Raw genomic sequence first — 24,588 nt, 5'->3', positions numbered from 1 at the left:
TTCCATTTCAAACAGTTTAGTAATGTCATTGTTAGCTTCCAAAATTATGTTCACTGACTGAGCCTCTACTCATCTTTTTCATGTTTTTATCCATGCTCAGCTGTAGCCTCATGTCAAGCTTCTTATTCAAGCCTGCTCTGAATACAGTCTTATTTATTTTCTGCAGTTCATTTTCTATAGTACTTTTCATTATTGCAGCTGGGTACTTTACAGACACCAATACATGTTTGTTCAAAAGGCTCCTGTGTGGTAAAGCAGTAATAACTACATTTTACATGTATTGAAATTAGGCAAACAAATTTACTCCTGGCACATCTCAGCTTTGAGAAGGCTGATGACATAATCTTTCTGATGTGACATTATTATATTTTCTCTGCGGAGATGCAAAATGCCAAGGCTTTAAAGAAAGTGAATCATCAACACCCAAATCCAGATTTCATTAAGTCCCTTAATGGCAGTCAGTGTTTCAGGAGTGATGGAAGCTCAGTCAACAGCACTGACCTCTACCACATGGGCTACTGGAATAACAACCAGCTAGGCTAAGCCATAACCTTCAAGGCGAACAGGAATGAAATGCAAGAGTTTCATGCATCTGTTAGGATGGATATTGCTCTACGCAGCCTAAGACCACAATCCATTTCTCCCTTTCAAATTTATTCACCCCATGCTCTGCAACATACACTCTGTTTCAAGTTCGCTTATAGCCACTGTCTCCCCTCCAAGTCTCAGTTCATGAGTACCTCTGAATTCCACTCTTTTTCTCTGGTTCAGTTTTCTTTTGGATTTTCTCCTAGCTCACTTTCCTGGTTTTTCTCAAACTCTTATACCTGCTCAAACCTTTTTTTTTTTTTTTTTTTTTTGAGTTTTCTCAAACTCTTATATCTGCTTTCTCCTACTAAACCATTCTTTCCTTTTCTTTGTCTTGTTTTGTTTGCCAGTTCACAACAGCATCCTTACAGGGATCTAAAGTTTGTACCTTACCAGCCCCTCCAGATTAATTTTCTGTCTCCATTCTGTTCTTTAGCAAGATCTCCTTTACTTACTCCTCTTTCAATCTTACAAGCTTCGTTTTTTGACTGCATATTACTGATGCGACTTCTGCCAAATTCTTTACAACTAACACGAAGCAACAAGACATTAAAAACAGAAGAGAAATCATTTTTTCTCATGTCCAGTGTTGAAGCCAAATTAGCAAGATGTGGGCTGCACAGATGAACTGTAATATGGATGGAAAATGACTGGGCTGTTAGTCTCAACAGGTTGTTATCAGCAGTACAAAGTCCAGTTGTTGACCAGCCACTAATAGAATTCGTGTATAATCAATAGTGAGACGGAAATTTTATTAACAGAGAGAAAGGGACAGATTACATCCTTAGCAAACTAATGAACCATACTATATTGGCAAGAAAGGTGTGCAAAATGGTATTCGTGCTGCAAAGCAAGGCTGCCAATCAGAAGGACCTCACCAGGCTGGAGAAATGGCCCCAAAGGAATTTCAACACTGGCAAATGTAGAGCCATGCACCTGGGACAGAACTCCTTGTGGAAGTACAGAAGAGACCAGAAAGCAGCTCCACAGGGTATTACCCAGGGGCCCTACTAGACAAGTTGACAAGTTGAACAGGATTATGCAGTATGCCCTAGCAAGAAGGCCTTATACATCCTGAGCCATACTAACAGAAGCATAGGCAGGAGGCTGAGAGATTATTCTTTGGCATCTGTGAAACTGCCTCCAGTTTTGGGCTTCTGAGTTCAAGACAGTCCATGACAAATTCGAGTAAGATGACTACCAAGATGAGGTAGTACTTAGAATAGTAGTCTAAGGTAAGATTTTGTTGCTATCCTCAGCTATGTAAGGGAAGAGTGCAGTGGAGGTAGAGACAGACTCTTCTGGAAGAAGCACAACAAAAGTAAAAGAGAAAACTGGCACAAGCTTTACTAAGGAAAATCATGACTGTACATTAGGAAACTGTATTTCACAGTAAGAGTGATTCAGGAATATAAAAGGTTGTCCTGTATGAGTGTGGAGTCTCCTTTACTGGGTATCTACATGACTCAACTGTATAAAGGCCTGAACAAACTGATCAACCTTTCAGGTTAGCCCTATATTGAGCAGGATGTTGAGCAGAAGGTCTCTCTCCAGAGACCTTCCAAACTTATATTAATCTTTGATTCTCATCTCACAGTAACTTGCCTCAGCCCAAAGCAATAATTGCAGAGAAAGTGCTGTTCAAAAGCTATACAGTTTTATGGAGAAGCAACTTGATTGATTTTGTCAAAGAAGGATGCTTTGGCAATCAAGTCATTATATAATAGTTGAGAAAGGATCAAGAATGCATGATAAAGATGAAATTTCACGTAATTTAGCTAACAAATGCAAACTATTTCCCAGTGTGAAAAGTATGATGCTTCAAGAGAATGTAGCTTAAATTTGAGTAGATTTTCTGGAAAAAAAAAAAAAAAAAAATCCCAGACTTGACACTATCAAATATTAAAGCTCCATACTACAAATGTGGCAAGGCTAGACAATAAAAATAATTGCCTTTTTTTTTAAAGCAAAGTTTTCTCTCTCCCACCTGATACTTAAGAAGTTGAGGCTTTTTTTTTCTGGCAAAATGCTGGAAAAAAAAAACGCCCCTGGGACTATCATTTAACACTGAAAGTATAAGTCAAAGCTGGACAGCATATGTAATCAATAAAGAAAGTAGCCTCGGTGGATCTGATAAGAAGAACATTACTGAATCTGTCTGAAAGTAAAGTGGAGTTTTGCTCTTAGGTGTTTAAAATATTCTTTGCAGAATCAGATTAGTTTTCTTCTGTTAACAATTTTGATTGCTTGGATCCTGAAGAAGTAATAGTAGCTTACCAATGTGCAACCTACTTTAGTATTGTTGGAATTCTTAAGCTCCAATGTGCCTTGAAGGTACTCTTAATACTTCTTAGAATTATACTGTTTTTTATGTTGTTGCCATTAAAACTTTCAGTTATGTTATTTTATAGAGGTTTCAATTGCTCCATCTTTCTCCACGAATCTAATTTGCCAGCTTTTAGATTATTAAGAACTTGCTGAAGCACCACGTCCAGGTTTTGAATGCTTTTATCTCTAATTGTTAACTTTGTCAATGAAAACTAAGATAATATTTCTCACTACACAGCAAGACAAAGCTATAAATATTTTTTGACCCATATGTTTTAAATAATTCAAATCATGTAAAATTATTGTAAGGTAAGAACTGTATTACAGTGGCTCATATTTTGGCAACATTCTCATTTTTCCTTGCTTGTGTTTATCAGTTTTGCTAAAGCAGGAGTATCATTTTACTCCAGAATGGAAGCAAACAGACAAAGCTGTTCTTTGACATATTAGCTCCCCAACGATATCTAAATCTGGCATATGCTCTTAGCCTAAGTATTATTTGTCACTGCTACAGTTTTCTGAGTACAAGGATTCTGTGATAAGTAATTTGAAGCAGGGATCCCATCTCAAGTTCAAGGTGTAACTAATAAGTAAAGCAGGGAACACTCACTTGAATTAATTTTCTTTAGACACTAGTTGATAGAAGTTACTGAGTAATAATTAGAGATATTGTTTGATCAAGATAGCTCAGTACAACAAATACTTTAAGAATGTTTACCAGCTTTATAAGCTAATAAAATACAGATGACGAGATATTATATGACATTTTATTTCTGCCAAAGAACAGATTTTATAGTACTTTGAGGGAAAAATTAAAAATGATTGTTAAAGTTAGCACCGTCTAAAGTTTGTCTGTTTACAGACTAACTATGAAGAGGATAAAAGATGTAAACTTTTAAAAACTGGAATATTTTTCATAGATTTACAAATGAGCAAATCTTATCTCATAAACCTTAATAATATTTAAGGTTAAAAAAATAACAGAAAAGGGAAGTAGCAAGAATGCTGCAGGTGTTGTGTGTTTCAATTTGAACTGTACCATATGTAAAATCAGAAGTGGAGGCTATCTGGAAAGCATATTATGAGTTTCTCAGTATTGTTATTTAAGATTTGGGGCCTAAATCTTATGTTGCTTTTGCTTTCTGCACCCTATCTTCCCAACCATTGGTATTTACTGTGAGCTGAGACTTTTCCTGTGCTGCAGTAAATTTCCTTTCACCTTTCTTCCTAGCTTAGATACTGCCTTTGCATCATCTTAGGAAGTGTTCTGTAGTTATATCTTAGCAGCACAAACCAATCCTAAAGCAAACTGTACTGAACAAAGCAGTGTTTCATAGGTTTGTATGATAGCAAATAATAAAAAGACAGAGAGGAGTGAAAGTATTTGATTTGTGATTGAATTGGACAAGATTTTCACTAGAGATCAATGATACATAGAAAAATATTTAAAGGATAAACAGAAGTTTTCACTAGGAAATCAGTTAAAAGTAGTCTCTCTATCTATATATGATGGTTAAGATGAAAATAATGTACTCCATGATCATTTAACTTGTGACTGGAGAGTGAAATATGTGGATATCAAATTCAGCTGAGTGCTGCCTAGCTGCTCATGGGTGTGTAATTGTCAAGGGGAGGTGAAAGCTCTCAATAACTACCCTACACAGATACTGCTGCTCAAGTCCTGGAGAGGTATGTTTTGAGAACTGGCACTGCTGTGAGAAGGCAGCACGTGGAAACAGAAAGCAATATATTCCACTCATTGCATGACAGACTATACTCTTGAAGCTGTAAAATGATTTTTTACTCACTGGATTTGAAGTGGTTACACACAAGTCTTTCATTGTTAGCCACTTACAGCTTGCTTAAGATGCACTGCTAGCCACTAACAGCTTGCTTAAGATGTATTCTTAGTTACTTACTTCTGATTTTCAACCATTACTATTACTTTCTTTTACTAATAGCTTCCATAGAGAGGAAAAAAAAAAAAAGAGAGAGAGGCATCTTTTCTTATTTATGTATATGCTAGTAGTTGTGTCACTACTTATGATAGTCACTGCAATGGCTGGAAGATCACTGGTGTTGTTTTGAAGATCAAATAGAATTTATGTATAAGACACACATATTTGAGTCCCGTGTTTTCTAAGGACTACATTTCCTTGTTCTATTGAAAGATTAAAATTAACTGCCCTGATCATTCCCAATTCCAATATTGTTGTACCTTGTCAAGGAAGAAGATTAACTTACAAATTGAATGTTATGGTCTTCCTGTCTCAAAGAGGTGTCACTGTAAGTATGTAATGGATGAAATATGGCAAGTAGTATCTCACAAGTTGATAATCTTGTGCCAGAAGATCTTGATTCAGTTAAGAGAAGAACTCTTCCAGCAACTGGAATCTGAACTTAGCAGAAAAGCTGAAATGCCTTGCTTTGACCAGCATCACGTTGATCAGAGTTCCCAATGACCTGTGGTAAACAATGTCCACTTGCAGCTCAATCCAAATTAATAGGAATAATGTAGAATCTCAGGTCTGACTTCTAGTAAATTTTCCAAGCAGAACCCACAATGAAAGCATTGCTTTCAGTGAGAGTTTTTAAGGACAGCCTCTCTGCCCTAATCTCAGCTCTTATGCATGAATAAATAGCAGAAAACTCCCTAAAGACAAAGCAGGGAGGTCATGATTAGTTTTAGTATGTCATTGTAAACAACACCAAATTACTTTGTATCAGTTTACTAGAAGTGGTTACATTTCACTTGCAGGACTCTTCCCCTTTGCATTGTTGGGAGTGATGTCTTAGTTCTGATGAGCCTTTCTTGTTTCCTGGAATTTAATGTTCACTTTGCTATTGCTGAAGGAGCTGGTGCCAGCAATTAATGCTTTCCCTATCAGAGCAGATATGGTGAGCAGTGTTTGTTGTTTCAATAGACTCAGAGCAAGAGTGATCAAGGCCAATGACACAGAGTCAATACTCTCTCTTCCTCTCAAGGGATGTAGTGCAGAGTCTATCCGAAAGGAGATTACAGATGTTGACTGATTTGATTCTTTAGAAGTAGGATATGTGGTGGAATTATTTTCACATAATTTTGACATCAATACATGTCTACCTCCATCTCCATTAAATAGATATCTACACTAGAATGAGTCTTTGGCTATCTTTATGATACAGAAACTCACATCTCTAGACTCTGGTACACCTCGTCTTTTACAATCGTGTATCTTAGAAAAAAAAAAAAAAGTTACGTGTTTGTTTACAGTGCCTCTCTCTCTCTGTGTTTCCACAGAGCAAGAAAAGAGTCCATGTGAAGGTTTGATGCTGCTGTCACATCTTATGCTACTTGAGGTATCCTAGGTAACTATCTTCACTGACAACTACCTGCTGCTCCTGGAAGTTATAGGTGCACATTAGATCCTGTGTAATATCTACCAGCCCCATCTAATCTTACAGCCTCTCAAACTGCATCAATACATTCCTCAAGAAAAGTTGAAAGTACAAAAAAGTTGGTTTGTACAAATCCCTCATGATTGTAATGTGCTCTTCCATGAGATAGAAAAACATGCAGTTACCCTATTTCTTTCTTTACAGGCACCTATTGCCGTAAAATTAACAGGAATACCGGGACAATCTTTGAAAACAGAAACACTGAATGTTGGGGAAACTCTGGTCAAATGTCACACTCACTACTGCTTGAAGAGGACCTGAGAACAGATTGATGCCTTAGAGAAAAACAACTTTATAGTACATAGTAACCTTCATGTTCTGGAATAACTCATACTTCATTATGAATTAAAAAAAACAACAACAACAACAACAACAAAAAAACAATCAAACAAACAACAACAACAAAACTAAATCTTTGATTTTTGGATTCATTCTAAAATTCTTTTAAAATCTGAAATAATCCTCATTATTTAGAGTTCAATGTGAGCAGCTATAAAAACTCATAATGAATCAGGTAAGGTAAAAAAAAAAAAAAAACAGGTTGAATAATATTGTTCTTCAAACAGGTTTATGAAATGCAGAAGAGATCATCTACATTTGTAACCTTTCTTCATTTTGGAAAACATTAGATGTAAAAGTTGTGATCAAACTGCTTGGAACAACTGGTTTCTAGAAGCCTAGTGTCAATTTCAATATGATAATAAGGAGTAAAGCTAAATAAATTATTATCTTAATTTAATTCCAGATTTTGAGGTACTAGAGGAAGTAACTAATGATTTTTCATCTAATATTTCTGCTTGTACGCTGACTTTCCCTGGCTCTGTCACTCACTACAAACAAAAAACTCCCTCATCAGGTAGCTGGTAAGAGCCATCTCTTTTCACGCATGTTTCAGTCAGATTTGGAAGCAGCACCAAACAAAGGCTACAGAGAGCCTGAAATACAGACAGAATTTTATTTGAGAAGTGTGGACTCAGTGGGATAACACTCGAACATTGCACACTGGAAGAGCAAAAAAGATCCATCTTTGATATTGTTTATAGGAATTTATGGAGGTAAATTAGCTACTGAATGGCTTCATGGTATTTCCATGAATGAACAAAAGCCTGACCAAAAGGACAAGGAAATAATCTGACCAGAACACAAACATAATAGTTAAGAACAAAAGAAATCTTTCAATTAGTTTACTATAGTACCCACGAGTGCAGGATTTCCTGTAATAATAATCAACTAGTAATCTGCCTTTAATAAAAACCACTACTACAAAAAGGTGTTGGAGAAAATAAAACATATGTAAGATCTGAAGAGAGTTAAAAACATTAGTAGTGCTATGCCTTCTGCCCCTGACTGGAAGATACAGACACTGTGAGATAAGGGAATGGTATTTGGCTCCCTATAAAACCAGCCACAAGGTCAGATATTAAAAAAAAAAAAAAAAAAAAAAAAAAAAAAAAAGGCAAAAGACAGCACAGTATGAATTAACTAAACCCCATTCTCTTATCTCAGCTTCGGATGACCCATGATTTAGAAAGCATAGTGAGAAAGAGATAGGTGTTTTTTAATTATTATTATTTACAACATTTGTTCTTTTCTCTATGTACTGTTATGTTCTACAGCTGGACACAGAAGTCTGCCATTATCTTGCAGTAAGAAATAAAGTCTTTTGAAATTAAAACACAACTTGAAGGAAATAAAATATAACTTCAGTATCAGTACGCATGTGTAAATTAATACATGTTAATAGCATGATTTTCAATGCTTATTAACAAAATGAAATGACATTAAAAATTTTCCTTATTACATGTGAAATACTTTTAGTTTTGTGACTGAATACTTTGAGCATTTTATCCGAGTATATACAAAATATAATTTCAGCTCCAATCTACAGGGAATATTTATTGCCCTAGTCACCTGCATCAGAGAATGCACTATTTTGTATCCCAAATCCAGTGTATAACAGGAGCATGCAATGCAAACTTTCCAGTACTGCAAGCTAAACAGCATAATTGTTGTGGGCACCAAAAGGGCAAATAAGAATTCTCAAGGGGGCTTTTAAAACCGTTGGTTACATTACTTATTATCACAGCAAGCAAACTATCATAAACAGATCATGAGAGATTTTAAATTTTGCTTTGACTTTGGTTATAGGTTTTTGCCTTTTCTAGCATGTTTCATCAGAAATTCATCATTTTGTTAAACTACTTCAAATCTCCAGCATCTATGTATTTATTGCCAGATTACAATGCCTCATGTTCTCTTTTGTCCCAGAATCCAACTGACAGATTGAATTCAGATTGGGTTGGAACATACAAATGAATAAAACAAATTGGAAAGTATTGCACTAAAATTTTTGAAAGAACTTACTCTTGTACCCTATGATTAGATACTGAGATATCTCCCAGACACTGAATGCCTATTTAGAACATTTATAGCATACTATTTATGATTGCAGTACAAGAATAAAGACCTAAAATTTAATTTTGTCAAGATGATAACTTTCTAAACATGGTCTTTGTGAAATTTAAAAAAGCAAAGCTTTATCAATTTAATTCTAACAGTACTATGCCTGGTAACAGAAGATAATCATAGGAAGGACTTTGGTGCACATTTCATATTACCATGTCAAATGTGCTTTACAGAATCAAGGCCAGAAGAGACCATTAAATCAGTCATATAACTCTGTATGCAGATAAACCACCTGCATGCATTCACCTAATTTCTGCTGCTTTAAGCCCCATAAATTGTGTACATATCTAAAATGCATCTTGAAAGGACACACCCATCCTTGACTGGAAATATTGGGAAATAGGGAATACAGTTCTGCCCTTTAATGCTTTCTGCAGTAGCTGAATGTTACTACTACAATGTATGCTATTTTTATTTTAAAGTATCTCACCACCATTCACTGTTAAAAAATAAAATAATGCCATTTCCTAAGTTCAGATTCCATTTCCAATTGATCCTTATTTTTTCTCCCTCCTTAAGTAAAAAGCCCTCACTTTAGCCCATTTCCTGCATGTGCATTTCAGCTTCACAAACTCACTGTTCCACTGTTTACACACCTCATGTCTCTTATACGCTTTCTAACAGGGCTTTGCACTGGATATTCATAATAAAAAAATGAAAAATAAAAATAAAAAACAACCTGAAATCTAGTGCAAAATACACTTTTACACCCACATCACTGTTAAACAATCCAGATACTTAATGTTCATTCCTTTTAGAGGTATTGCTTTTAGTTGCTCTAAAATGCGTTTTATTTGAATCAGTTCAGCTAGGAGACATATTTAGTGGACTGCCTGGCCTAACCGTTATCTTTTCACTTGTCTTTATTCCACCTGATCCCCAAAACTGATTATCATTTGCAAAAAGTGCAACCACCATCTGGTTTTTTGGACCAGATTCTGCTACAAGATTCTCTCCGGTTGAGTTACACTGTCTTTAATAACCTACATTGCTGTTCTCAGCAACATATTATTTTGTACAAATAAGTCTGGCCTCGGCAGGGAAAGAATAACCTGGTTTCATTTTTGGAGGGTCATTCCATTTGTATCAAACTCACCTGTACCTTCCAAATAAACAAATATGAAAGCATTTAGGAAAAACAATATATAATATATAGCTAACTGTTCACTTTAATTAGCTGAAGTTCGTTATAATATGTCAGTACAAAATTGTGCTATTAACAGTGCACAAAGATTAACAGTGTGGATATTGGTGTGTTTTGATTATATTTTCTTGGAAGCTACAGTTCTATCAGTTTCTCCCACATATTTCAGAAATTAAGTATATGCTTTCACAACTGTCAATGCATATTAAAACACTTCTATTGAGGAATAAATATAAAATAAAATAAAAACTTGTATTTAAATTTATCTACATTTATTTTGAAATGCAGCATGCTAGATTTATGCTTAATATATATCAAAGTTTGATTAAAAATGCCAGGCACATAGCTCTTATGGCAGCTCATTAAAGTGGTTGCTGACTGAAATACTGTCACTGACTCAGTTCTAACAGTTTGATTAGGAAGGATACTGTGCCTCTGAACTACTTCCTATATAAGTCACTTATCCTGTAAAGGAAATCAGAGGTAGGAAATACTCTTCCTAGCAGCTAAGAACTGAATAAACAGCCACTTGCACGTTTTCGGGATACTTCTGGACAGTAATTTTAATATATTGCAACAGGGAGATTGTTTGCCACTCCTTAATCAATTATGATTTCATCTTTTCCCAGGAAACATTTACACTCATTATCTAATTTGTTTCCCATTTACTTACAGTTTTCAAAATTTACAGCTCACAGGCACAGTAAGCTGAGAGTTACAGTTTTGTTTTATTCTCTGGTATTTTTATGGTCTCGATATCATGGATGATTCCACGAGATTACACAGTCCTTTACACAAAAACGAAAGTGTAAAAGTGTAGGGCAGACATATTTCAATGTTCTGATTTCTCATCATAGCTGCTTAAAGAAGAAAGAGAAATTCTCTGTAGCACTTACCTGTAGAAGGCTGGAGGAGCAGTTTCCCTCATCCCGAAGCTGCCCTGTTCGTTTTCAAGGTAGTAGGGTACCTGCTGGCTGTGGTGATGGATGAAGGGTGAGAGCTGGGGTGCTGTTTGCAAGAACACCACTGGGCTTGGTGGGACATTGTTCAGAGAGTGAAATCCTGCCAGGCTGCTGGACCCAAAAGATTCAGAAGTAGGGGCATAACTGAGTGTAGTAGAGCCATACACTGGAGCGGTTGTACCAAAATCGTAGGTGGCCCCTTCTGGGTAGTTAAAAACTCCTGTCTTGTTGCTTTCCACATACATGTCGCTGAGCGATCGTTCCAGGGGAATCTTCAGCTGAGGTCTGCTCAGAGTCTCCAGTTCAGTGCCTTGAATCTGGTGCAGCAGGGTAACTCCAGAGGCTTTGGTGTGAAGGGTCATGGTCATTGCTAATGGCAGTGAGCAAGGAACATATCTGCTTTTACTGTCAACAGCGAGATCGGCAGCTGGCAGTCCACCTAAAAAAAACACCAGAACCTATTCTGAGGCTCAGCAGAAATCATAATAAATAAAGCAGCACTACACAGGTATTCCTCTGATCTCGGCAAGGAGGAGTATACAAACAAATGCAGGGTAAGCACTGCAAAGGCACATTCTCCCTCTCCCTCTCCCTCTAACTTTTGAGAACTCCTCATCTGCGCTAATATGCGTTACAAGGTGCTGGCTGCAAGCCAGGGGCTCTTGCCTTGTGCCGACGCTGATTTAAACATCACTTCAGAAACAATTAGTTTTGGAGTTACACCAAACAATTGTCCCACTAAATGTTACTTTATTCTTGCTAGTCATTTAATTTTTCACTGCAGGGCAGCCAGTGCTCCACAGCAGCTAACGGGAAAGGACGCTGAAATCAGACCAGGAAGACTAGCCCAGTGGTCAGTCAGATTACTGCCTTTTATTTCTTCAGGAGGCTCCAATCTATCTGTGCTTATCTCTCCCTGCTTGATTCATTTTTATGTTTGCTAGAAATATGTAATGTGTACATTGTAATGACCCTGGGTAGGACTATGCTGTAACTGAGATATGGCAAAGCAAAACGCGTGTGCAAGCGCATGCGTGTGTGTGTGTGTGTAACCGGCCTCCGTCAACAAAACTAGCTAACAGAAATTAAAGAATGTAAAAGTTCTGTGTAGGAGAAAAGGTTTATAACAAGCTTTATCAGTAATAGCGACCTGAACTAGCTGAAGTGAAAATTTACATTAGAAAGTGAGGAATAGATTTAGATTAGCCCATAAATTTCTGTCTGTTTCTGTTTCAGCTTGTAAAATGATGAAGCAAATCATCCTTCAGACTTTGCCATAGTAAGATCTTAGAAATTGGGAAGAATGATTTCAGTGCATAAAAAATGAATACAGGATTATTTTTTTTCTATTCCCACAAACAAAAGCTCAGCAAGCTTAGATTTTGCAATCAACTAGAAAATAAAGTACTTGAATGGAATCAGTTTTAAAATAAACTGAAATAACTCTCAAAGTTATCTTTAGGGAAAAAAAAAAAGAAAGGAGAAAGGACATAATGAAAAGGTGTGGCATGCATGCCTCATCTTGCAATCTCATCCCATATAATTTTAACTTTTCACAAACCAGTTCTCCTGAACCAGCTAAAGGAAAACCTTCAAAAACTGTCCCAAGTCCTCTAGCACTATTGCTGTGGTCTGCGGTTCACTCAGTTAAATAGGTTAATGTTGACCCTAAACACATTAATATATGGACTCCAGTTAGCGTGATTAAAATACGAGCAAAGCCTAAGCTATATTTAAACAGCTTCACAGTTATTCAATTCAACCTTTGAAAAAATGCAAGAAACCAAAAAACTGAATGTACAGGTCACTAAATCTTCTAGATAAGTTTACTATAATCTTTTTTATCTTAGCAATAATATGGTGTTTTAGAACTTCTGTTAAAAAAGCAGTCACTTATATTTGCAAGATTACACTGAAGTAATATATATTTGTACCTCTACAGACATGCAGCTAAGACAGCAGTACCATATAAATATGTACTTGATAGATTTCCTCACCCTCCCCACCACCCTCCCTACCCTGTTCAAATTTCAGATTGTAGACTTTGATCAAAGAGATAAGCCTGTTTAAATAACACTGGACTAAACATGTTCCCAGTAAAAAAAAAAAAAAAAAAAAAATTAATAATAATGAGACAATCATACCCAGAAGTTCAGAAAGTCGTCGAAGAGTTATTCTGAAAATATGCCAGAGAGTGTGAGAGAAAAAAAAAAAAAGAGTGTGTGCCTGTTTGCACAAAGTGGGTGAATGTGCATCTGCAGAGACTCACAAAACAGCAAGCAAGTAAAGCTCTCAACAGCCTGTCTGCTGGGCTACACAGTCTGAAATGAATGGCAGTTATGAGTTTAAGGTCGGTCACTCTTATAGATTCATTTCGTGCTTCAGTAATACACAGAAGAAGCATTGTCTCATATTATACTGCATAATCTGAGAATTAATGTGAACCTGTCTGCCATATGAAGTGCCCGCTTCTTATGTATACTACAAAACAGACTTTAAATTTTTATGTTAAGCATTATCTGATGTGCATGCTATTTCAGAAATACTACATTGACACGTAATAAAACATTAAAGCATAATAGCTGTGCAGAAGAGGGGAGATAAAAGTGTGTGCACACAGAGCTGATTTCTGAGTGTATCCTATGCAACCTCAGTGCTCTTTACATGCAATTTTTTTTAAATGTCATGAATTAATTTGGGAGAATTCTGTGTTATCACAAATATTTAAAATTTCTATCATACAAAAACAACACTGAAACAAACTGTAGTGTTAAGCAAAAGCAGCATCATGTCTGCACCACAGCATTTAAGACCCTATGAACAATTTTCAACAGACTAGTGTGAAAAGTTGCAGTACTGCCCCTAAAAGGGCTCAGAAATAGATAACTGCAGTATCCATGCAAAATATAGCCTGGCACACATCTCAGTACCACCAAATCTCATGAACAAGCTAGAAATTTCAGGGATAGCACACTGTAATGTTTGCTGACTATTATTATTATTTTCTTTTTAGTTTGTTTTTGGGTAGAATAAGATCAAGTATGCAAGAAAGAATAAGGACTGGGGGAGGGATGTGGAGCTGGTTAATCAAGCAAAATTCTAGGAAGAAGGTGAATTTTTTATTTGTGCATATTGCATAAAAGCTTTTTTTTTTGCTTTTTTTTTTTTTTTTTTTTTGGACCTGAATATTAGACAAACATAGACATTTTAAAAAGACAAAAAAAAAAAAAAAAAAAAAAAAAAAAAAACCTGTAAAATGAAATATATTATCAAAAGTGTTTATCTTCCTTGTCTTATATGGTGATTACTACCCTACTTGCTCCAAAGTAACATATAGAGCTTCATACTACTTTGGAGATGACATTGAATGCGTTGGCTTGTGGGCTTGGCCAGGAAAGAGACTTTAGTTTCTAAACCCCGTTCTTTGTGCCTTAAGGCTAGGACTTACTGCACCACCTAGTTTCAATCTCACTAATCTATTACATGTCACATTTTATACATTTTTAATACAATATGGAAATATGTACAGGATATAGCAATAAGATTTTGTATTTTTCACCACTGGATACCAACAGTCTATTCAAAAAACTTGGTTACACTTAATCCCACTTCATGTGGATTTATATATGACTTCAAAGAGATGGGCTTTTCTCATATACTCAGTATTTTTTTTTTAAATCACAGGTAGTAACTGTAGAGTAAATGAAAATAAGAACAGGCTACCATATCTTCATTTCCAGTGCTAGACAGAAGTGTTCAAAAAATACCATGTCAATAGGAAATCCACCTTATATCTTATAGATTTAGGCATTTCTCCACTATTGTGTTTTCAGGTGCAATAAAGCTCCCATGTATGTTTCTCTCACCTTAATGAAGGTCTTATATTTTGGGGGGGCTGTGGAGAACATTCCACAGGAGAAGGTCATCTATCCCAGTCTTTCACATATCCCCATAAAATACTGAAAAAGCTTGGAAAAGACCTCCAAGATCATCCAGTCCAACTGTCCACCTACCACCAATATTTCCCCGCTAAGCCATGTCCCTTATTACAACAAGAAATATAAACATTTCTTGAACACCTCCAAGGATGATGACTCCACCACCTCCCTGGCCTGTTCCAATACATCACCACTCTTTCCAAGAAGAAATTTTTCCTAACACCCAATCTGAATCTCCCCTGCACAACTTGAGGCCATTCCCTCTAGTTCTATCACTAATCATGAGGGAGAAGAGGCCAACCTCCATCTCACAACTACTTTTCAGGTAGCTGTAGAGAGCAATAAAGTCTACCCTGAGCCTTCTCTTCTCCAGACTAAACAATACCAATTCTCTCAGCCATTCCTCACAAGATTTCTGCTTCCAGACCCCTCACCACCTTTGTTGCCCCTCCCTGGACACATTCCAGGATCTTGATAATAGGTATGCAGGGAAGAAATATAGATTGGCAATTACAGAATACTGAAAAACCAGGAGAGTCCACTATAACTGAGGAGCACTACTGACGTTGGCCTGGAAGGTCAAAACAAAAGTTGCTTCTTCCACCCAGTGATTTTTAGTGAGATTGAATAAAAAGATGTTTATGAATCGGTGAAGATTTAAACACTCTTTGTCATAAAAATGAGAAATGAACTAATTGCATGAAAGTGGCTTAATGAACTCTACGTTTTCCTTTTTAACATCTCAGTCCATTTTTCTTTTCTTGATAAATCAGAGTTCCAGTGCTCAACTCAGATTTTGTAGTGAGGATTTCACTCTAAATTGCAGTAATAAAATGCTACACCTAGAAACATAGAACGGAAATTGCATTTCTGTGGTTAAAATTACATAACTTAGAACTGAATAACACTTTCATATATTTCTGAAGGCAAATTCTGCCCATTTCAATTCATTGATGGCCACAGTTTTCTTCTAGTTTTTGCATTTCTGTGCTTTTTTTTTGCGGACAACCAACTATACTGATCAGATTAAACCAGCGGAGTTTGGCTCAACTGGACTACCAGTCCAACACCCTAGCAGGCTAGAAACAGGAGGATCTTAAATCATATTCAGGATTCTTAACATAGAAGAAAACATGCACGTATTTTCACTTCAAATTTAGAACATAGTTTAAAAGTAAGTGAAGCAGCCTTCTTCCACAGATTACAAATAAAAGTGCACCAGCAAAATGAACTCATTAACAGAAAAAGCAAGCATGAAAAAACATATAGAAAATATTACGCTAATTCGTCTAAGTAACTAAAAGAAGGCCTGGGGATTCCCACTGCTGTCATCAATTTTGTACCAACTAAAAGTCCGGAAAGTCAATCAGGTTATGGTAACAGAACAAGTCCAATTTATAGGAAGAAAAAAAAAGCGAAAGAATTTGAGGAAGAAACAGCCCCAACTGAACAAATTCTTGATTCTTGGAAAGATAAAACAGCTGTTCAAGGGAAAAGGAGATGAAAGTAAAAACTGTATATTTAAACTAATCAAACAATGGGAATCTTTAAAGTTAGCAAAACTCCTCATCCTGCCTTGGTTGTTGGTGGCTTTTTTCAGTGCTAGCTTTAGTAAGTGTTCCAACAGAAAGTGGTAAACTCAGAACTGAGAAGATATACTATAAATTTTCCATAAATCTGCTGACAGTGAGAGACCATAAACTTCATTGCTTCGATTCCACAGCTAAAAAGATAGAAGCTTTTTTTAGATGCTGCAATTAAAGAAGAATCTTTTGCACATAACAGGAGGAACATTATGTTTTTCCAAGATTCCACTGTAGCATTACAGAGAAATTATGTTGTGTTTAGTCCAGTGAGGAAACTCCTCAAGATAGACAGCTGGGGAACAGCACCATCTACCCTACTGCTTTATAAATCATCTCCAAAGAAGAAGAATAAAGCCCCTGATACCACTAGGCATAGTATGAGGTATGTTTTAAAGTTCTTCAGGCTCTTTGCAGAGACAAGCTTTTCAATCTGTTATTGTCAGTTTATAACATTTAAAATTGTTATAAATCTCCCTCCCCCTCAAATAATTTACCAAATCCAGTCATGGCACAAAAAATAGTGAACCCAAGGTTCTGAATTCGACATTTACATTTCAGGTTGACTTTACAGTTAAAAGAGGAGTTTCTGTTTTCACACATGCCAAATGTAATTAGAGAATTTGAAAGCATTTGCTCTAAACATTTATTATTCCAAACAAGAAGCTGTGAAATACAATTATTCCATATGCATGTTCATTAATTTACGTCATTTAGATATACCTTTAGTTTTGCCAGTACTCCATGTGAGAGGATCTTATATATTTCACATGAAATTATCTGTGCAGTCAAAAGAAACACCAGGCTGGGATGTCATCATAGTTGCTGGTATAGCATTCTAGCGCATAACATTTTAAGACTTTAATTACAGATATTTATGATGTGATCAGATTTTCACCACTCAGGTGGAAATCTTACACGTCAGTGATGAGCTCAAAGAGAATGACTTGAAAGAATTTGAGCCAACTGGAAAGAACACAATCCACATTTGGATAATTTTTAAACCCTTGAAAAAATTGCTTTTTTCAAAGTTAAGATTTATTAAAACTCTCCTGACTGAGCCCGCTCTTTTCTCTCTCAGATGCTAGTAATGACAAGACTGGGCATGACTCTTCACAAAAGAATGGCTGACATGCTACCAGCCAGGTAAGTATACAGACTGAAAGTTTTTCCTCTTCATTACCCACCTGGGGAAGAGTAAGAGTCTGGACTTCAGTGTAGATTATTTTGCCAGTTATAATACTGAACTTCAGTCCCCAGACCTGCAAACTGAATTGGACACTATCTTCCTTTTCAATTCAGCATTAGAAAACAATGTGTAGAAATGCCCTTTCTTAAAGTCAGAGAAGACATATGCTGTAATATAACTAGCTTTTGTATTTCTTCTGTGTTTTTGTGCCTAACAAAGATAGGAGAGGATAGCACTAAATAATTATGCCCAACTCATACAGGATAAATGACTTACTACATACATAAAATGGGCCAAAATACCTGAGTACTCTGGACAAACTCAAAAGATATTAGCAAATACTGAGGTTTCAGAGGGTTAGCAGATGTTTCCATGCAGACAAAAAAGAAAAAAGAAAAGAAGAAAAAAGACATCTCTGCTTTCTTAAGGAAAATGTTAACCACTTGTGAGCAAAGGTGCTCACTGGTAGGCAAGCAATAATACAATGCTGTGATTTAACATTAAGGACTATACCTTGCTTAATCACAAATGCAGCATTATAACAGGTCATTCCTCATGGATCTAGCTTCATTTAAAAAAAAAAAAAAAAAAAAAAAGAAGAAGATGAAGAAGAATTAGCTCTGAAAAGAAAACATGTAGCTGAGTAAACTGAGTATACCATATTTGTATTAATTTATTGTATTTATTTCAAAGACAAAATGATGATGAGTGATTGATTACCATGAATTAGCAGTTTGAAAAGAGATTACAAAAAAGACTTTGTAATTCTTCAGAAAGAAGACAGCTTACAAGATTGGGTGAGACATCTTCAAAACGACCAAATATTATCATGTCTGCACTCCCAAAAACAGTCATAAATGGTTAGTTTCGTTTATGTGGTGATATAAAGTGTGACTAAAAATTTTGTTTATGAGATGCAAAGTATGCAATTGAGCACAAAATTGCAGCATTGCTCAGCTAGGTGAGGAAGACAACTGTACATAATTTATTTCTAGTTGCCAGAGCAGAGTTTGAGGACACAAGCTCCTTAAAACTAGGTGTAAGATGTCTTGAGGAAGAGATGTAGGTATGATGTAGTTAGAAAGAGAGATTTCTATCTAAACGTAAGAAAAGACCAGTTACACAAGCAAGCCAGCTTCCCCAGTCTGACATCATGGATTTCAGACAAGAAATGACCCTTTTGGTAGGAATTAAGTATGTCTTAACTAAAGGACAGCATAAAGAAGCATCTCAGATACCATTATAAACATGTAACTGTGATATCTGTCTTCCATCTTTGCAAATTCTTAATTTAGTTTAACCTCCAAGTACCCTGGGGTGATTTCAGGCTAACTGGCACATGCCACTGTACACCCCTACACCATTCTATAGAAGTGTAACTCTTTTAAAAAAGTACTATTAGGATACACTTTTACTATTACTTGATTTTGTTACTTTCACTACCTTTACTTTTTACAGTACTATTAGTATAAAATATATCAACCGCGTATTGTCCTTCTGATCACTTAAATGTAACAGGTTGAAAACAGGTCAGAAAACTATACAGACCAATCTGCAATAATGCAGGAAAAAACATCTAGGTAAACTGTGTATTGCAGACCTCAGGCCTGGACAAGGAAGATGTAGAACTGTTGGAATAGATCCAAAAGAAGCCATGAAGATGATCAGAGGGCTGAAGCACCTCCCCTTTGAAGACTGGCTGAGGGAGCTGGGCTTGTTTGACTTGAAGAAGAGAATACACCAGGAAAACCATACTGTGGTTTCCAGTACTTGAACAAAACTAATAAACAGGAGAGAGATCAACTTTTTACTTTGTCTGATAGTGATAAGACAAGGGGGAGTGGTTTTAAACTAAAGGAGAGAAAATTTAAATTAGATATTAGAGAGAAATTTTTCAGTCCAAAGGTGGTGAGGTATTTGCACATGTCATCCACAGAAACTGTGGATGACACATCTCTGGAGGTGTCGAAGTCCAGGTTGGATGGGGGCCAGTCTGATCTAGTGCCTTATTTAGTGATTTGCAACCCTACTCACTGCAGAAGAGTTAGATCTGGATGACTTTTAAGGTCCATTCCAACCCAAGCTATTCTATGAATCTATTATTCTATACCGTTTTTAGCTAAAATTAAAAAAAAAACCTTTTTGACATGAAAGAACAGATTGTAGACCACAACTAAGCACTCTTCTCCCCCTGACTCCTTTTCCCCTTACTTTCCCCCAAGAGAGTTCCACTGTTTCAGCAGGTTTTCTTAGTGGATATGAGCTCCATTTGCTAATCAGTCATATTCCATAATTAATTGGCCTCACTTACAGTATTATTTCTCAAGACTCCTTTTCCTGCCAAATTCATGACAATATACTAGGCATCAACAACAGCCTCTCAGATTTTAGGTTTAAACACATGTATGCAAATGTTCCTGTGGAACTGTACCCATGGGCATGCAAAATACGCATGATGATTTTCTTCTCATGTAAACTATCTCAGGTCTATTATCTCAAATACTACACTGTAATCACCACCTGAAAACTACTTTTTTTTTTTTTTTTTTTTTTTTTTTAATTTATCTTGCTGTGGCTTTGAGTTACAGTGTAATGGATACCTAAAACAGGTCCAATTCTATTATTTCAAAAGATGTTAGCTAACAGAACTGGGAAACGAAAAAAAAAATCTGCCATTTTGTTATCTCTGCACTTCAATAAGCCTCAGACTATTAGACTTCCTGTTACCTTACTCCATTTTCAGTCTACCACTACAAGAACAAATTCCAAGGACCCCAAGCATTTGGGCACCTCGTGTACGAGGACAGCTTCACATTACAAGGCTTGCTCAAACTGCAGAAAAAAAAAGTCTGAGGGGAGAACTTATTGCTACCTACAACTATCTGACCAGAGAATACAGAGAAGACAAAGCCAGGTACACAGTAACAGGCTAAGACACATCAGGAGACAATGGCATACCATTTTAAATTCCAATTGGATATTAAGAATACAGGTTTTTTTTTTACCAGGAAAGTGGTCAAATACAAGAAGATGTTGCTCAGAGAGGCTCTGGAATTCATATCCTGTGAGTCTGAGACAGCTGAAAAGGTCCCTGAGCAAAGTGATCTAAATAGACTTCCTTTGAGCAGTTTGGATGAGATGACATCTTGGCTTCCCTTCCAATTTAAATTATTCTGTGAATCTAATACACAGACTTGCAACAAAATCTTTGAACAGAAAATATTAATTACTTTCTTCATAGTCTACTTCCCTTCTTGTTCTCCAGATGCTTGATATCAAGATCCCATTTTATGGATTTTCATCAAGATATCTGCCTTTATCAACCAGCTTGCTATTCTCCACAAATTAGGTAAGAACTAAGAAAGTTCCATGGGTAAATACACTCTTCCCCTCGGTTCATCTATTTACTGGCCTGAACAATGTCTTAAGAATTAGAGGGAACTGAGACCATCTAATAGTGAAAGTTAAGACATAAAAGAAAATTACTGTCCTATTGGTACCTTCTCATCATCTCAGTAAAATGCTCCAGTCTAGATATAAAATACCTTTGTGACTTCATTTCATATTAATAGACCTGCCTGTTCCCAGAAGTAAATCGCATATATATGAACATGGAGCATGTACCAAGACTGAGGTGGTAAACTGTTAACCAGCTGTTGTGGTTTGGATAAAATAAAGCCAGCTGCCTATTTCGACGGAGATGTGTCTACAACAAAAAAGTCAATCTGACGCATGATTCTGCAGGCTTAGTTCCCTCTGTCAATGATTTTCCATTTATACAAGGGTTTCATACAGTAAATGTGACCAGAGCACCCAAGTATTTAGAAGATAAAGCCTAACTTCAAGCCAGAAGATTGTGTAGAATCAATCTACATGGCTTAGTTCCTTCACTCTATTTTTTTCTAGTAATAGTACTCAATGATACTGTGTATTAATATCTCACACATTCACATTTGCTTGCTAGAAGCTAACCTTCCAACGGAAGTCCTTGTGGTGAAGCTAGTCCTAACATTTCAAAAAATTATACTTATTGGGACTGTGAGGTCAAGATAACTTTTGATGAGATAACCTAGTAAAGTCTTGTTGTTTCAGTGCCCTATGCTCAACTACAGAAATACTTCAGGTCAGCTATCATTAGCCTGGCATCTTCAGAGAAATGATTTTCTTTGGATAATCATTACTAGTCTTTCTTCTCTGCTATTGCAAGCAAGGCTACCCATATTTGTGAATAATCTGCAACCAGCACATTAAGTTCGCTTATTTTCCCTCTACACAACTACACGTTATCACAGAACTATTGAATTATTGCCAATACCACATAAGGATGGTGTCTCAGTTCTTCTCTGGGCCTACTCTCATTAACCCTAAGTCAAGAAGGAAAAGCCTACAAGTTACCAGTCATTGATCTAATCAGCGTTGTTAGAAAATATTTTGTATTTTCTCCCTGATGTCAACAACTGGCTTATTATTGTCCAGCAACACATCTGAGTGACTCACTGATGTTCCCCGTCATTCATCCATATGCTCTAGAAAAGCACTGTTCATTAAAGACAGTCATGTCCACCAGGGAAGGTAATAACTGCAGTCATTCTGTGCAGATCCTGAATAAAACAGCAAATTCAATATACTAAATAGAAAAAGTATTGTATATGTGCCACGAGTGAACAATTCATCAGTTCTTCGTAAGCAGGAGCTGTATTTTCTATCTCCTTGTACTTTTAAAAACTGTTAATCAGAATTTCTTAATTCTTACAAAAAAATCAACCCATCTTGATTACAAGTCTCAGTAACATGCTCCCTCAGCTGATATGATTCCCTTTAAATAGCAAAAATATATCATCAATTTAAAAAGATCTAGTTTTGAAACTAAATAACAGCTTCTTCCAAAACAGTTACACTAAAGACATGCAGGCTTAAGAAGATTTTGAAATGAGTCCTTATAAAATATTTTCTGATACTTTAAGATTTTAAAGTTAAAAGAAATAAATGTGATAGAGATTGTATTAAATATGTAATCTCAAATAAGGTTCCAATATATTTTCCATGATATTATGAATCAGACACTGTCTTCAGTAGAACTGATCATGATGAGCTAAGTTAAAAATGAGTTTAAGTGCTTTGTTGGATCACAGCCTAAGTCTCTGATCCTCACACACATCATCTCCAACCATCAGGGAAGTCTGAAATTAACAGCCATAGAAGCTGTATATCATTCTTTGGGAATAATTTGCAAGCTTTCCAAAATTCTGTTTCTGTGATATAAGGTATACTTCTTACTGCAGAAAAAATGTCCAATTTTAAAACTAACTTAACTAGTCTACAAGCATAGTCAATGCAATCTGAACCTGAAAGCAATGCAAAAGTTCTACAGTAATTCTTGAGAGAACCTATGATCACAGTCAGAAGGTTCTTGTTAAGTACTACGTCCATTTGGAACAAAGAATGGTTACTTAATAGCATTGATTTAAATATCCAGCTTTATCCTGGTGACTGGAAGTAGCACCCTTAAAGAAGAGTTCACTATTTCTTCACAGAATTCCAATACATCTCCTGCTCCCATTATAAGGTTGTATTTATTTAATCTGCTTTTTAAACTCAAAATATAAAATATTTTGATTGAGATTCAAGCAATTCAACTTTAAGCACAAGAAATCTATATAGAACTAAGGAATTAGCACTAACAGAGATTTGTTCAAAGGATCAGCAATCTGCTCCACGTGTTCCTGATTGAGCAGGGGTGTTGGACCTGATGACCTCCAGAGATCCCTTCCAGCCTTAATCTTTCTGTGATTATACGGATAATGTAACTGAATCATCAATATGTTACTGTTGTTGAAGTCTTCAGTTCCTGACAAAGCAGTATATATAATGAGCTACAACAGAATCATATAACTTCGGTGCTTTCTAACCAGCATCAAGCAGAAAATGACATCACAGTTATCTGCAGTATGCTCAAGGAGATGAGAAATAAAACTCACCCAAAAAAATTCAAAAATTGTCTATGAGAAAGAACTAGGCTTCTGGTTAATGAAAGCTTTCAAAGTTACTTCTATGCTTCTTTAGGAATACAAAAATGCATTGTCATCTTTCAAGCGGAACAAATAGGACCTTGGTGATTCAGTAACAGTTGCACTCTCTTGGCAGATATTAGCTTGTTTAAGGCAGGAAAGATCAAAGGACACAACTGGATGTCAGCATGGGGGGGGGGGGGGGGGAAGAAAAAAAAAAAAGGTCAAAGTTATTTATTATTTCAGCATTCCCCTATCTTTGTTTGTTCTTCTACCATTTTCATTGTTTTGTGCAACAAGATGGAGGTTTTCCTGAAACAGAGTAGTCAATAATTTCATGCAATGTTTCTTTTTGCAATAGAGGCTCTCTTGTAAGTTCAGAAGCCCATCAAAGCAACAGGTTTCCCATTTCTAAGAGTCTGTGAAATACAAAATCCAACAGTCGTTCAGTACAACAGCCTAAAAGCCACAGAAGAAGCAACTATTCATTAGCAATGAATTAGAAAAACAGACAGAATCAAAAGGAACCATTGGCATTAGAGAAATCCAAGAATATTCTTATTTGATCTGAAACTATAGAAAATCCAGGGCTAGTGTTAACTGGCAGCTAGTTTCCATGAAAGTGATGTTACAGCCAAGAATCCTTTAAAAGCTGCACACACTGCTATCAAAGGCTTCTTACAGTTGAGATAAATTAATTTAAAGTTGTTTTGTTGGGGTTTTTGTTTTGTTTTGTTTTTTGCCTGAGGGAAATATCAAGAAATCACAGTCCTTACTGTGTGTCTAAGTTTTAGAGTTATTCCTAGGATTTCCTAAAATAAATCTTGCCCTAATCAAAATCTCAGTAATGTGTCATTCATGAAATATAACGGAGAATCAGTACTATGCAAGACAACTCATGCACAGACTCCCAGTCCATCTTTACATGGTCCAGAATGTGAAGA

The 24,588-nt window shown here is 36.1% G+C and overlaps 1 protein-coding gene across 2 annotated transcripts in view; it reads right to left on the bottom strand.

Annotated features, from left to right (window-relative positions):
• ESR1 (estrogen receptor 1) overlaps positions 1-24,588 on the bottom strand; it is a 176,413-nt gene that overhangs the window by 91,214 nt on the left and 60,611 nt on the right. For both annotated transcript variants that reach the window (XM_090135600.1, XM_031611893.2), the window contains exon 3: positions 10,861-11,365. In XM_090135600.1, the coding sequence (XP_089991726.1) occupies positions 10,861-11,365 (505 nt within the window). The remainder of the gene's footprint in view (positions 1-10,860; positions 11,366-24,588) is intronic.

This window comes from Phasianus colchicus, chromosome 2, assembly GCF_987193195.1.
Source record: "Phasianus colchicus chromosome 2, bPhaCol1.hap1.1, whole genome shotgun sequence".
In the NCBI taxonomy this organism is placed as follows: Eukaryota; Metazoa; Chordata; class Aves; order Galliformes; family Phasianidae; genus Phasianus; species Phasianus colchicus.
The sequence above is the reverse complement of the archived record's forward strand: the minus strand, read 5'-3'. Positions and strand labels throughout refer to the sequence as shown.